The sequence below is a fragment of the Lepidochelys olivacea genome, assembly GCF_965140295.1.
Source record: "Lepidochelys olivacea isolate rLepOli2 genome assembly, chromosome: 3".
NCBI lineage: Eukaryota > Metazoa > Chordata > Testudines > Cheloniidae > Lepidochelys > Lepidochelys olivacea.
Genome location: NC_140413.1, coordinates 73,860,997 through 73,876,181, shown reverse-complemented (window position 1 = coordinate 73,876,181; position 15,185 = coordinate 73,860,997). Strand labels below are relative to the sequence as shown.

General features: G+C 44.7%; 1 protein-coding gene across 1 annotated transcript; it reads right to left on the bottom strand.

The window, feature by feature from the left end:
* Positions 1-439: 439 nt before the first annotated feature.
* On the bottom strand, positions 440-12,864 carry LOC311519097 (uncharacterized protein). The gene is made up of 3 exons (XM_084625313.1): positions 12,624-12,864; positions 2,645-2,808; positions 440-1,538 (listed from the first exon to the last, which is right to left on the bottom strand). The coding sequence occupies exons 1-3, from the start codon at positions 12,763-12,765 to the stop codon at positions 1,452-1,454; spliced, it is 393 nt and encodes a 130-aa protein (XP_084481439.1). The 5' UTR covers positions 12,766-12,864; the 3' UTR covers positions 440-1,451.
* Between the last annotated feature and the right edge of the window lie 2,321 nt (positions 12,865-15,185).

The following is a 15,185-nucleotide window of genomic DNA, read 5'->3' as shown; positions in this document are numbered from 1 at the left end:
CTGCTTCCAGGAGGGCTAGAAATATGCTTTTTTATACAAAAAGAAGTGAGAGTTTCAAATAATCACGAGTCTATAATGGAGGCTTTAAGAAAAACACCAAATATTGTGAGACTCACAATAAACTAGCTGATTTCACAACACCACACTTTAGACCAAAAAACGAGCACCACCATTATATTTCTATAGTGCACAGAACTAGATGGAATATCAGGGTTATCATCCTGACAGTACAAAGCACTGAAATTTTACTCTTACTGCTTTTGGATAGTTTTTATTGTCCTATAATCACATATAGACCTTATTTATGGAGTAAAATTATAGTCAGAATGTAGGAGCATTATTGTTTTATCTTTTTGTCGGTTGAAGAAACAAAACACACAATGATATATTTTACATTTTATAGTGTGCTTTATTGCATAAAATAAAGCTAAAGCTCTTTTCACCTAGACAGAGAGAGTAAAACTGAAATGCAGACAGTACTGCAGTGAAGGACAATACTCAAATGGCACAAAACACAGCTGCATTTGGCAGGGAGGGGAAAATCCATGCCAAGGAGATATAGGGAACACCATCTCTTATGAAAAATTCCACATGATATTTAATGTCATACAAAACAGGCAGTCTGATCTCCATGCAGCAAAGAACTCAGAAGTGTAACTAGTATTCAATTGTGCATGCTTGTAATATTTTTGCATTTTGGGGTTAGCTAGTGAGCACACCTTAAATGCTATAATTGCTATTTTTATTCTTGAATGTTTTTGTTATATTCATTTTGCTATATAGCAGTGCTTCTCAAACTTTTTGTACTGGCGACCCCTCTGAGTGTGACTTCCTCTTATAAAACACATTTTTATATTTAAAGTGATATTTGTATGTTTGTTAATATCTCTTTTCCCAGCAGACTTACTAGCTAGCTGGAAGGCATGTATTCATGACCCCAACGTAATAACCTCACAACCTCCTGACAGGTCAGGAATCCCAGTTTGAGAACCCCTCCTATATAGCATTCCTGTTGCAATATGGGTGCACTCCAGTGATTTTAATAATTGTAAATTCCCAGTAACAAAGAAAGTATAACCTAGTGAAGGGCCATGCTTTCAGAAAACCATGTCTAAATTGTGTGTAAGAAGAGACTGGGCACATAGGTGCTGATGTGGGATACATGTGTCTTTCAGTGGTCCCTGGAGCCCCTGCTTCAGTGGTACCCTTTGAAGGAGTTCCAGTAGAAATTCATAGTCAGCTCAGCATGACATTCCCACCTGGCTGCCAATTAGGTCCTTATGATCCTAGCTTAGGGTGACAGATAGCAACTGTGAAAAATTGGGAGGGGAGTGAGGGGGCAGTAGGTGTCTATATGAGACAAAGTCCTGAATATCATGACTGTCACCATGAAATCAGGCCATCTGGTCACCCTGTCTTAGCTAGGCTTCACACAATAGAGAGAGGCTGGATTAGTTCCACTGGGAGAGTTGGGGGTGGCGGGGAAGGGGGAAGAGAACTTGAGACGGGTTTTGCTGACTGGAAGCCAGGACGTGGTGCTGTAAGGAAACATAAGACATACCCTGTTTGTTGATTTCTTTATTGATTTTGTGATGGAAAGAATAGAACCAAGAATGTCTCAGTTTTGTTAACTAGCCTCCACCCCCACCCCGCCACAATAAACCTGAATCTCCAGAAAGGTTTTTTGTGTGTGAGTGTTTTAAACCGGAGTCACTGTTGAAGACTCCAGATTCCCAGCTTGTGATCCTGGTAATTGTGTATGCAAACATCCCATTGCACAGGTAGTTATCCATTTTGTGGATTTCACTTCATGTGTAGTCACATTTTGTGTGCACTCATTTTAGGCATCTGCTTTGTATTTCAAATCCTTTCGGAGCTGCATTTTAATTCTTCATATTGTTTTTTTCTATGCTAAAAATGGCTATGCTGATAGTTGGCAGAAATGACCAATTTCACTATTGTTTATTTACCTATATATTTAAAAATGTTTTTGGCACGTATCTTGTTTATGCATTTGTGGTTTAGACCAGGAATTAGATTAAATTATTAAATAGCTCATCTTATGACAAAATGCTGGCTTCCTAAAGATCCCCTGATCTGCTTACTTATTGCTCCAATAAAGGATCTACATTTTAAACAGAAAGATACATTAATTTCTTTTTTATTATTAGCAGCAAGACTTGGTATTGCACATTATTGGAAAAATGGGACCTCCTCCTATGGAACTGTGGTATAGTAAAATCTGGACTTTCCTTGTAATGGAAAAAATTTCACTCCAAGATTTTAAAATTTGATAAGAGACACTGGGCTTATCATCTGTGATTCACCAGTTTTAAGCCAGTGTAACATGTCCTAAGTGGTCTAATAAATGCCTACTTTCCTATACTAGCTACTGAATTTCTTACTATAATAATAAAAAGATGCAGTGAATTGCCATTATTCTCCTATTTGTGACTCTAGTTTTACTTTTATTTCTGTTCATTGGTATTCCTTTGGGCTTGTCTCGACTACCAGGGTAAGTCGACCTAAGTTATGCTACTCCAGGTACATGAATAACGTAGCTGGATTCGACGTAGCTTAGGTGGATGTACCGGGGTGTCTTCACTGCACTGAGTTGATGGGAGACGCTCTCTGGTCAACTTACCTTACTTTTCTCTGAGAGCTGGAGTACTGGCTTCACTAGACCGGCTAAATTGATCCCTGCTGCATCGATTGCAGCAGTGTCAATCTCACCGTAGTTGAGACGGATGCATTTGTTAGGACCTCTGACAAACTGTGAGCTTCCTGACACAGAAATCAGCAACCAGTCTGAAAGATAAATATGAAAATCAGATTCAGCTGTCAAAAATGGTAATTAAAGGGTCAGAAAGGTAAGCAGCAGGATACGGACCCTGGACTTCAGGAAAGCAGACTTCGACTCCCTAAGGGAACAGATGGGTAGGATCCCCTGGGGGACTAACATGAAGGGGAAAGGAGTCCAGGAGAGCTGGCTGTATTTCAAGGAAGGAATCCCTGTTGAGGTTACAGGGACAAACCATCCCGATGTGTCGAAAGAATAGTAAATATGGCAGGCGACCAGCTTGGCTTAACGGTGAAATCCTAGCGGATCTTAAACATAAAAAAGAAGCTTACAAGAAGTGGAAGGTTGGACATATGATCAGGGAAGAGTATAAAAATATTGCTCGGGCATGTAGGAATGAAATCAGGAGGGCCAAATCGCACCTGGAGCTGCAGCTAGCGAGTGATGTCAAGAGTAACAAGAAGGGTTTCTTCAGGTTTGTTGGCAACAAGAAGAAAGCCAAGGAAAGTGTGGGCCCCTTACTGAATGAGGGAGGCAACCTAGTGACAGAGGATGTGGAAAAAGCTAATGTACTCAATGCTTTTTTGCCTCTGTCTTCACGAACAAGGTCAGCTCCCAGACTGCTGCGCCGGGCATCACAACATGGGGAATAGATGGCCAGCCCTCTGTGGAGAAAGAGGTGGTTAGGGACTATTTAGAAAAGCTTTAGAACTTTAGAAAAGTCCATGGGGCCGGACGAGTTGCATCCGAGAGTGCTAAAGGAATTGGCGGCTGCGATTGCAGAGCCATTGGCCATTATCTTTGAAAACTCGTGGCGAACGGGGGAAGTCCCAGATGACTGGAAAAAGGCTAATGTAGTGCCAATCTTTAAAAAAGGGAAGAAGGAGGATCCTGGGAACTACAGGCCAGTCAGCCTCACCTCAGTCCCTGGAAAAATCATGGAGCAGGTCCTCAAAGAATCAATCCTGAAGCACTTACATGAGAGGAAAGTGATCAGGAACAGTCAGCATGGATTCACCAAGGGAAGGTCATGCCTGACTAATCTAATCGCCTTCTATGATGAGATTACTGGTTCTGTGGATGAAGGGAAAGCAGTGGATATATTGTTTCTTGACTTCAGCAAAGCTTTTGACACGGTCTCCCACAGTATTCTTGTCAGCAAGTTAAAGAAGTGTGGGCTGGATGAATGCACTATAAGGTGGGTAGAAAGTTGGCTAGATTGTCGGGCTCAACGGATAGTGATCAATGGCTCCATGTCTAGTTGGCAGCCGGTGTCAAGTGGAGTGCCCCAGGGGTCGGTCCTGGGGCCGGTTTTGTTCAATATCTTCATAAATGATCTGGAGGATGGTGTGGATTGCACTCTCAGCAAATTTGCAGATGATACTAAACTGGGAGGAGTGGTAGATACGCTGGAGGGCAGGGATAGGATACAGAGGGACCTAGACAAATTGGAGGATTGGGCCAAAAGAAATCTGATGAGGTTCCATAAGGATAAGTGCAGGGTCCTGCACTTAGGACGGAAGAACCCAATGCACAGCTACAGACTAGGGACCGAATGGCTAGGCAGCAGTTCTGCGGAAAAGGACCTAGGGGTGACAGTGGACGAGAACCTGGATATGAGTCAGCAGTGTGCCCTTGTTGCCAAGAAGGCCAATGGCATTTTGGGATGTATAAGTAGGGGCATAGCGAGCAGATCGAGGGACGTGATCGTCCCCCTCTATTTGACATTGGTGAGGCCTCATCTGGAGTACTGTGTCCAGTTTTGGGCCCCACACTACAAGAAGGATGTGGATAAATTGGAGAGAGTCCAGCGAAGGGCAACAAAAATGATTAGGGGTCTGGAACACATGACTTAAGAAGAGAGGCTAGGGACCTGGGATTGTTTAGTCTGCAGAAGAGAAGAATGAGGGGGGATTTGATAGCTGCTTTCAACTACCTGAGAGGTGGTTCCAGAGAGGATGGTTCTAGAGTATTCTCAGTGGTAGAAGAGGACAGGACAAGGAGTAATGGTCTCAAGTTGCAGTGGGGGAGGTTTAGGTTGGATATTTGGAAAAACTTTTTCACTAGGAGGGTGGTGAAACACTGGAATGCGTTACCTTGGGAGGCGGTAGAATCTCCTTCCTTAGAAGTTTTTAAGGTCAGGCTTGACAGAGCCCTGGCTGGGATGATTTAATTGGGGATTGGTCCTGCTTTGAGCAGGGGGTTGGACCAGATGACCTCCTGAGGTCCCTTCCAACCCTGATATTCTATGATTCTATGAAAACTCAGCCAGGGTCAGTGTAGGAAGAAGAGTGAATCCCTTCTGTTCAGCTGTCTCATTGCAAAGATTCACGTTTCTCAGCATAGGAGATCATGAGCAAGAGGTAGTGATCAGGTGCTAATTGATACTATTAGTGTACTCTTCTTGCTTGTATACACACTGCTGGCAGGAGGAGTTCTTGCTGTGCTGTTTGTCAGTGACACAGGACAGTAGCATCAGGGAAGGTGACATGTAAAGCTGGATGAAAAATAAATGCCTATTTTCACAAAGCCATTGGTGGTTGTTTTAGTTATGAAGTGTGTGAATCTGACCCTTTTAATTATTTCCTATTTTTCCCTCCAAAAAAATCCTTATGGAAGCAATGATGATATGCTTGGATGACGTTTATCAAACTTTTCTCATGTGCGGAAAATCTGGATTTCAATAAATAAAAAAGCACAGGAATGTTTTAGAGTGAAAAAAAGAAACAACGCACAGTTTTTTATTATTTTAGAAAAAAAGGCAAATTTTCAATCGGAAAAAAAAAATCTATTCTTTCAAAAGATTTTGACAAGCCCTACCCCTCTAGTTCAGAATTGCTTGGTGGTATAGACATTGCACCGACTACTTTGGCCAGCTACTTAGAGGTATTTAGGTGCCTAACTCCCATTCATTTCAATAGGAGTTAAGCACTTTTGAGGATCTGGCTGTCAAGAGTAGCTCAGGAGTGTGGGTACCAACCTCAGGCAGACTGTAAAGAAGCAGGACACGGACCCCAAATTGGTAGAGAGTTCCATACTTAGATTTCACCAACCAAGTATCAGATGTGAACTCCTCAGGCACTACAGCAGTCTTAACATGGAGTCACAGACAGTCCCCTTGGGTACTCCGGTCTATCTTGCCCTCACAAAGTCCAAGCAGCATAAACATGCAGGTCCCTCTTGTCAAGGACTTTTTCCCCTTCTTCCATAGTTCAAGTTCATGGAACGAGTCCACCTGCATGTTTCCCCTTCGTGGGTGGGTGTGTGTGTTTGTGGGGAGCAAGCAACAAAGTCTTTGTTCTTTGATATTTCACAATGATTCATTTGGTTTCAGTAGGGCCTTCTTGGTGGGTAGGACCTAATGCCTTCTGTAGGAAGCCAGCATTTTACATTAATTGATGCACCTTTCCTGTTTGAGGACTTACACAATTACAGAGGATTACAATGCAAATACTTAATATAACCTTATAACATGGGGTACAGATGTAATAAGTGAGATTAAAACTTGCAACATCCTACAAGCATTTCATAAAGACTAAACACATTCTTACAAACATAACACCACTTTTAACAGTACTAACATAGGGGAGCCAGACTGGTGTCCAGCTATGCATTGGTCAGTGTTCGGCTGAAGCCTAGGGACCTTGGCATGAGTTAGCACCTGCCAATATCCCACTGGCCCTTCCTTTGTGCCTTTTGCTTTCTCGCCTTATTTGAGACTGGGCCACTGGTGCCTGCTTTCAGCTTTCACCCCCGCTCCGCCCTGAGGCCCTACCCCACTCCACTGCTTCCCACAATGCCCCACCATTGCCCCACCTCTTCCCGCCCCCGCTCTGCCCCTCCCCCCCAAGTGCACCTTTCCTCGCTTCGCCTCTTCCTGCCCCCACTTCTCCCCCCCCAGCACCTCCCTTCCACCGCCCAAAAGCTGATTGGTGGCAGGCGAGAGGCACTGGGGGGAGGGGGAGCAGCTGATCAGTGGGTGGCCTTTGGGTGCTGAGCACCTACTATTTTTTTCCCTGTGGGTGCTCCAGGGCTGGAACACTCGTGGAGTCTGCGCTATGAACTGGGCTAATCCCTGAGCTATGCCCCGGCTTCATGCCTGCTCTCACACCTTTCTAGTCTGCACCCCACCCCCATTTCCGTTAAATTATAAACAATAGCATGTGGCAAAGTGTCAGATGGTGCTCATCATGCTGGGACTACACATGATGCTGGATAAAAAGATTTTGGGACCCTCTGCACTATGGCAATTGGGGGGCCTCCCAACTTCCCTGCCTGAGGGGTGGGTGGGAGGCCACAGCGTGTGGAGGTGCACAGATCCTGCCCCCATGGGTGGGAGGCATTGGGGAGGGAGTTCAGGTCCTGCCCCTGGGTGGGGGGCGGTTGGGTGAGGGAGGGGTTGGAGAGTGAGCCCAACTTGCACACTGACCCCCTCAAGGGCTCCTGTGCTGCAGGGCTGGCCAAGCTCCCTGATCTGGGCCATTGGCTCTTGCCACAGCGTGAAGGCGGGGCCCTCTACTCATGATGCCCCCTTTCCTGGCCCTGGCTTGATTAGTGTGTGTGTGTGGGTTGTTCCCTCTCTTCTGCTCCCCTGCCCCATTCCTCCAGCAGTCAGGGGCTCCACTGAGACAGGAACCCCAATGCACATTGATTCCTCTGGACCCTGATTACACAGAGCCCAACCATCATGCAATTTCTTTGCCAGGCCATCTGTCAAGTCATATTTAGGGATGCCAAGGCATTAGATTTCAAAGGAAAGCTGTCACAATGGTAAGATTTTGTGACATCTTGCATGCCATGAAAAGAAAGTGGCACACACCTTTGTGTTTGTGATTTGTAAGTGGAAATCCCGATTAAGTGGACATGACTTAGCTGTAGTGGGTTGAGGGTAGCAGGTGGGTTCCATGAGACAACCAAAAGTGATGGTTATCACCGCCTATTCATGACACTGAGGCAAAAAGTACCAACACTATGAAAGCAGACTACAACATTGTACAACGTTCATACAACGTTGTATGAAAGCAGACTACAACGCATTTAACCATATCTAATAGCCCACTTTTCCCATCTCTCTACTCAGTAAGGTCTGAATTTGTAAAGGATGAAAAGGCCTTTTATATTAAGTGTAATAGTAGAAAACTAAAGGCACCGATTTGTGTGTCTACTCTGGAACAGAGGAAATGCTCTAGCCAAAATATATTTTGATTACTGAAATAATTAAAAAGCAGTTTGTGATAACAGGATGGTGAATAGCCCTTTTTTGTGTGAAAAACTGTAAATTCATATTTATTTCTTGTCCATTATAAGACAAGACACTCACCTTCCTTTGGGTTCTCTGACAGCCATCTTAATGGACTAGAATGGTTTATAAAGATCAACATCTCCAGCCGTCACTGCTTTACATCTCTAATCTGACCAACTATTAACCATATTGAAAATGCACGAGAGTTTGAAAGGAGAAAATGCAGAGAGAGTCATGTTCTTTCACTGCATTCACTTATCACCTAGGATATATTTACACTGCAATTCAAGGTGTGATTGCTGGCTGCCTAGGCATGCATGCAAGCTTTAATCTGGCTCGCGTGGCTCAAAATAGCAGTGAAGACGTGGCAGGATTGTGAGTGTGTACCCACAGTTCTGGGAGAGCGTGGACAGCCCAGGCTGAAGCCTGTGCCACCATGTCTTCACTGCTATTTTTAGGTGTGCTTCTTAGATTAAACTAGCATGAATAAATCTACCTGGGCTGCAATCACACCTCCAACTGCAGGGTAGACGTAGCCTTTGGGACACTCCTGTACAATACAGTTTAAAAGGTCATGTGGTAGTAACACAAGCGGTGGGACTTTGTCTTCAGATTTTTCCAGAATATCCATTCTGGAAACAAATCTTTCTTGTTAATATTAAATTCCAAACATAATAAGTTTGTTACATGAATCAGTCAATATTTCCTTTCCATAATTACATTGTACTATTGCATTTGAATGCAATAAACTTTTGTTGCCCTTGTGGTTAATACTATTCCATAAAATTGTCAGCATAAACACAGTCTTTTTTTATGCTTTACCCAATTGCCTTTCAAGCTTGCCGGGCTCACCGTTTCTGGAACTCTGTTTACATGTTTAATATTTGATAGCCAAATGAATTACATGAATGCTTTGGTTTTACTGCTTGTGAAGATAATTTTAATCAATAAATGGGAGCCAGCTAAATGAGATAATTTGTTTTCAGTCTGTCTTACTATTTTCATACTTGGCGAGTTTATTTTTCCATTACCACTCCTTCCCATATCCTATATTACCATTCACTAATATTTAGAAGAGGTTTTCTTTTCTTCCATCAGTTAGCCAGTAATATCCTAGCCACCACCAAGCGTGTTATGAAGGAAGTTCTATTTTATCTGCATTTTTACAACACTGTACAGATAATTCTCCTTACCACAACACCATCTCATAAAAGAGAGATTGCTAAAAGGAGTCATCCTCAGTTGTTCAATACGACTTTGTCCAATAGCAAAATTGCCATTCCACTACATAAAAATATGAGTGGCAAAGAGCAGATGCTGTTTGAACGGTTTCCCAATTACCTGATAAAATGCATGAATTGCCCTTCCAGACTGACACTGGAAATGTGCTGCCAAGGTAGAACTATATTAGAATTTCCACTCCTATCAGTGATGATATCTCTCCATTCCCTGACCCAAATCCTGTGTATCCCATAGTGTTTGAAAATAACCTATATAACATTGCTCACCAGGAGGTAGACAGACCTTAGTAACACCAGTATTTGAAATCTTTAGACTATAGACAAAAGTCAATGGAAAGGGTGACTTCCTAGGTTATTTTTTCTCTGAATATTAATTTCAGGATCCATACTTTAGAAGATTGGAATTGAACAAGCTAATGAATGCCACGTTCTGAGTGCTACCTTGGCAAGTGCAACAGGTTCCACTCACCACACTGGTGCCTCCTGATGGCTGTCTTGGGGATTAGTTCCAAAGGTCAATACACCCTCCCGATTGTGCACCATCCGCTGTCACTTCTGCTCCTGGACCCACATGACTCCAAGGATCACGGCATCCTCTTTATGACACAGCACTCCAGACATGTCACAATCCGTGCTTCCCATTCCGGGAGATGTGGGAGGTGGGGAAAGTGCTGCAGTCCAACTTTCCTGCTACTTCTCCATTGGCAACTGTAGCCAATTGTCTGGTCACTTCCCTGCAGCCTCAGCACCCTCTTTACCCTTGCCTCATGGTCTCAGTCTGCAAATCCCAGCAGCCAGCCAGGAGCTCCCTTTAGTTCCCCCAGTCCCTGCTAGCATCACTGCTCTGTCCAGGATGCTAGCTTCTTTCTGCCTGCCAGGCACCCAGTTCTCCCTCCTTAAGCTCTAGGAAGTCACTGACCATGCTGTGCCCTGCAGCTCTTCTTATATGGGCCTGCCAGGCCCCAATTGGTTGTTCCTTGTAGCCCCTCTTCTATTGGTTGCTTTCTGTGCAGCCTCCCTATTAATCTCTTGGAGGCCAGTGTGGGTCCAATGCCCCATCACAACATGAAAGAGATTGTGATGGTACCTGCTTGAGGTTCTCCAATAGTACTACACGAGTTTGTACCAATGACACAATCTGGTTTAACTGAAAACAGATCAGGTAACATAGATTGGGTTTCTGGATGCATTAGCCTCACTCTATATGTAAAGCAATCTCTGAAATAGGGATGCTGTGTCAGTGGCAAGTGTGTGTATTTCTTCCTCACGTTCAGTATGATGTTGCAGGTTCCCTACTACATTTAAGGTATGCTAGAATTACATTGGCTGGCTGGTCAAAGTACAGTCTGAGTTGTGCTCTGGGCCAGATCATTGATGAGAACAATGCCAATGCTGTTCTGTGGCTGTTCATGAAGGACTACACTATGTCTTTGTCTTACTCACCTGAGCATGGTAATAAAAGGGAGCAAATCCCTTACCTAGACCTGGCTTGGTCTAGATCTTATATTCAGTGTGGAGCACCAGTCTCTGTTTGCTGGATGCTCCTCACTGCAAACAAGTGGGCGGAAAGAGCTGAAGGGAGGAGCAGGGTCTTTGTTCCATCCTTCCAACTTGCACCTGATTAGCCTCTCTGGTCAGCAAGGAGAAAAGTAACCTGCATCCTTTTAAGGGCACCAGCAACTTCCTTCCTGCCCATCCCTGAGCAAGAGACAAACAGGGTAGGAACAGCGCAGAGCAGTTATAGCTATAATATGGCTATTAATGCTACATTTATATCACAATGATTTGTTCAGTGAACTTCTGAATTTCAATCTGGGTTCTGCCAAACAACTCGCCACATTGCCTGACAAACCCCAAACTTGGGCTCTGAGACTCACCCCTCTCGCTGAATTTCAGAGCCCAAGAAGGAACATCTACACTGCTATTTTTAACCCTGTATCATGCACCTGAATCAGCTGACCTGGGCTCTGAGGCTCACCGTTGCAGATTTATTTATTTTTCAGTTTTAACAGTATTTCTTTGGGCTTGCGATCAGCCTGGTGTCATTGTTGAATTTCCACCATTGACCACTGTTTTGCACCACTGTACAAAGTGACTTCACTCTATTTTCAGTAATACAAAATCAATTAGCTAGGCACAAAGAACAGTATCACAACTATATATTTCCACCAAACCTACCGTAAAAGGTCAATGGTCCCAAAGTTAGTGGGCCAAATCTAACTTATGCTGAGTAGCTCCAGACTCAGGAAATAGTTCTTTTGAAGTCAGTGGGACTACTCAAGCAATATGGTCCTATTCAATGTGAGTATGGGTGGCAGAATCAGGCTCTAATTTAGGATTTTCTTTAGCATCCTGTGATGGGGTGGGGGAGACTGCCATCCAGTGCAGGGTGAGTTCACCCCATCCTTCAAGCTGCCCTCAGTCTTCAAGCTGGCCGTGAGACCTAAGGGCAGGAGTCCATAGAGATGCCCTGATCCACAGGGCTTTAAGGCCTACTGGCCAGTCTATGGAATCTCCTTGCTCCACATGGCAATAGGGTCACGTGACCCACATCTGGTGGATAGCCCTCTCTGCTGGGCAGTAAGGCCTAGTCCATATGGTCAGAGTCCATATGGGTATCCCGGGGTTTGCTGGGCAGTAAGGCCTAGTGGCCAGAGTCAATAAAGATACCCTGCATCTACAGGGCAGTAAGGGATAGCGTCCAGAGTCATTAATGATCCACTGGGTTCACCGGCAGCCAGGTCTAGCAGCCCGAGTTGATAGAGATACACCTATGGGCTGTATGGCCTAGCAACCAGAGTCCATAAAGTCACACTCCAGGAGGAGCTGTATGGCCTAGCAGTTGGAACCAATAGGGTCACTTTCTGGGCATGGCTGTATGACCTAGCTGCCAGCATCAATGGAGATACCCCTCCGGGCATGGCTGTATGGCCCAGTGGCTAGAATCCATAAAGTCACACTCCGGATGGGGCTGTATGGCCTAGCAGCCAGAGCTAATAGGGTCACCTTCTGGGCACAGCTGTATGGCCTAGCAGACAGAGCAATAAAGTCATCCTCTGGGTGGGGCTGTACGGCCTAACGGCCAGAGTCAAAGTTGCCCTCTGAGCAGGGCTGTATGGTCAAGCAGCCGCTTGGGGGGGGGGGGGGGGCTGGGGGGAGGTATTGGCCACACCCGAGGGGTCGGCCAGGTAGGGGGACCCGGGCCTTCCCTGCTCCACTGGGTCCCAGCCCAGAGCCCTTGCAGTGGCAAGTGAGTCCACCACTGAGTCAGTGGGGATTCGTCCACAACACGCTGACCGGCCGCGGGACAATGGCTTGTCCTCCCCGGGCTACTTCCTACCTTGCCACTCCAGTCTGTGATCTGTGCATCTTTGGGGGTCTCTGGGTTCTTTGGCTGGTGCAATTTCCTGTAGCTTGGACTTCCCTGGGGTGTCCACAGGTAGCTGGGTGTCCGTGTGGGTCTCGGCGCCTCTGGCTTCCATGATCCGAGGCTCCAGTGGTTCCTAGGCAGGAACCAGCAAGGAGCATCCTACCTCTCCGGTGGTCAGCCCAGACTGAGCCGGGCTGCTCCCTCTTATACTGCTGCTACACTTGGAGTGTACCCATTGGGGAGGTGGGGGCGTGGCTTCCTCTACTCACTGTGATGCGTTAACCCTTCTCCCTCCAGTGTGGGGTGAGTTCACCCTGTCACACACCTATTAGCCTAGTTTCTAAGCACAACTTTGCTAATGTGTAAATCTGGGCAATTCATCTGAGGGTTAATACATTTCTACATACATAACTGAATAGTCAAAGATGCCAGTTTGTAGTAAATTAAAGTGACCGGTTATATCCTCCACTGGTGTAAATCTGTGTAGCTTTGTTGAAGTCAGAGCTATGTTGATTTGCACATCTGCAAGTTTGTATGAAGTTTTCTTGTCAGTATCAGGTTTGCAACATTGCAGTTACTTAATGGAAGAAGAAAACATATTTTTGCATTGTTTACCACTTGGACAGCAGCAGTTTTGTGCCATCTAGTGGGTAATTGATAGAATATACCAGATGTATATTCAAAACAGAATACAAATGTATCACAGGGCCACTTAGCTCCTCATCACTTTGTTCCTTAGCAAAGTGACTGGATAGCTAATGTAAATCCTTTAAATTATTTCCCCTTTTGAAAAGTTTGGCAGTTATACCTAAATATGGACTGAGGCAGGAGGCAGAATTTTAATACACATGTGCACACACACACACACACACACAGAGTTACTGTGGCAGATTGCCATCCTTGGAGCACTCCTTTTTGTGGCATTGCAGGTGTGCCATCCTCAGTTCCCTTTTAGTTCCCCCCATAACTTGTTTGCATCCTGAAGTAGTTAAAGTAATAGTCCCCTTCCTGGGGTCCAATTTATTAAGTCCATATAAAAATAGCCTCCTCTGGCTCCCCAGGTCCAAACCTTTCCCCAATTAAGAGATTCCACAGCACTCCTTTGTGGGGCTGCATGCTGCTTCCCTCCAGTGAAGAAATTCCATAATTTTCCTTCTTGGTGCTGTGCTATAGGTCAAGCCAACTTTCCTAACAAACCAGTAACCAAGTTCCAGCCCTGTTTCACAGAGCTCCTTTTCTCTCCCCTGGAGTCAGTTAACAGCTGAATGCTTTAAATGCTGGCAGAACTTAAGAGAATCCATGGATATGACCCATAAGAGTAAAAGAGTGTGGTTGATGATATGTAGACTCCCCAGCAATACAAAAAAGGTGGATATTTCAACATCTTGGCTGATCAGATTGCCCATCAAATGCTACTCAATGGGAAGGTTAAGTGGATCACTACCAAATGGTCATCACTTTGGCAAAAACCTCTTGGTACCTCAAGCAATCTCGGTCCTACAGTGCCCCTCTCCATGGAGAAATTAGACACTGGCATCAGTGCCCTAGAAACAGGCCAAGATGAAAACAGGGAAATCAACAGACCTAGATGACATTCAAAGTGAGCAGATCAAAAATTTCAGCCCCCACATATGGAAGTAGCTCTTGAGTGTGTTCAATACCTGTCAAGATACCAAAAATTTGGCAAAAAGCTGAGATAGTGGCCCTTATGAGGAAAGGAACCATCTGACCCAAAAAAACTTTTGCCCTAACTCACTCATGTGTGATATTTTAAAATTATTTGAGTGACTACTCCAGTTATTGAACCTCTTCTTATCAACAAACAGCCTGGCTTTCACCTGGGTAGGTCATACACTGGACAGCTTCTGAACTTCCCAAAAACATATGAGAGATGGATATAAAAGGAGATTGATTGCAGGAGCAGTGTTTAACTCACAGCTGCCTATGATAGAGTCAATCATTGTGGGCTCCTTCATAATGCACTCACGGTAATGTAGACCCCGGACTTCACAAAACTTTTGTTTCAGATGGAGATCTAGATAATACAGACCATACTGGAGAACAGAAGATTCTTTGTGAACTTTGGTTTCAAACAGAGCTGATGGAGATGACAGAAGAACAGCCTCCCTCAAGGTAGTGTCTTAGCACCTACATTATTCAACAGCTATACAATGACCAGCCAAGCTACCCTGGCACTAGGTACTTTATTTATGCAAATGATCTGTCCATCAACACACAACACAAGCAGTTTGGCACATTAGAGAGTACTCTGGTGAATGCATTTAACATCCTAGGCAAGTACTATGTAGCCAACCAACTGCATGCAAATACAGATAAGATGCCAGTCAGTGCTCTCCGTCTCAAAAACTGAGAGGCCAAATGTGAACTCAACATCAGCTAGCTTGGGATAAAATTTACTCATTCCATAAATCCCATATAGTTTGGTGTGACTCTCGACCACACACTCTTCTTTAGAGCCTTTGTTGAGACAGCTAAAGCCAAGGTTAGGATATGAAACATTCTCAGCAAGCT

What these genes read in the sequence shown, in the direction of transcription:
- LOC311519097 (XM_084625313.1), bottom strand. Translation starts at nt 12,765, where the DNA reads ATGGAAGCCAGAGGCGCCGAGACCCACACGGACACCCAGCTACCTGTG. An exon ending in TCACAGACTGGAGTGGCAAG is followed by an intron (nt 2,809 to 12,623) that starts GTAGGAAGTAGC and finishes TTTATCTTTCAG; the next exon opens with ACTGGTTGCTGATTTCTGTG. An exon ending in AGCTCTCAGAGAAAAGTAAG is followed by an intron (nt 1,539 to 2,644) that starts GTAAGTTGACCA and finishes GTTTCCTTACAG; the next exon opens with CACCACGTCCTGGCTTCCAG.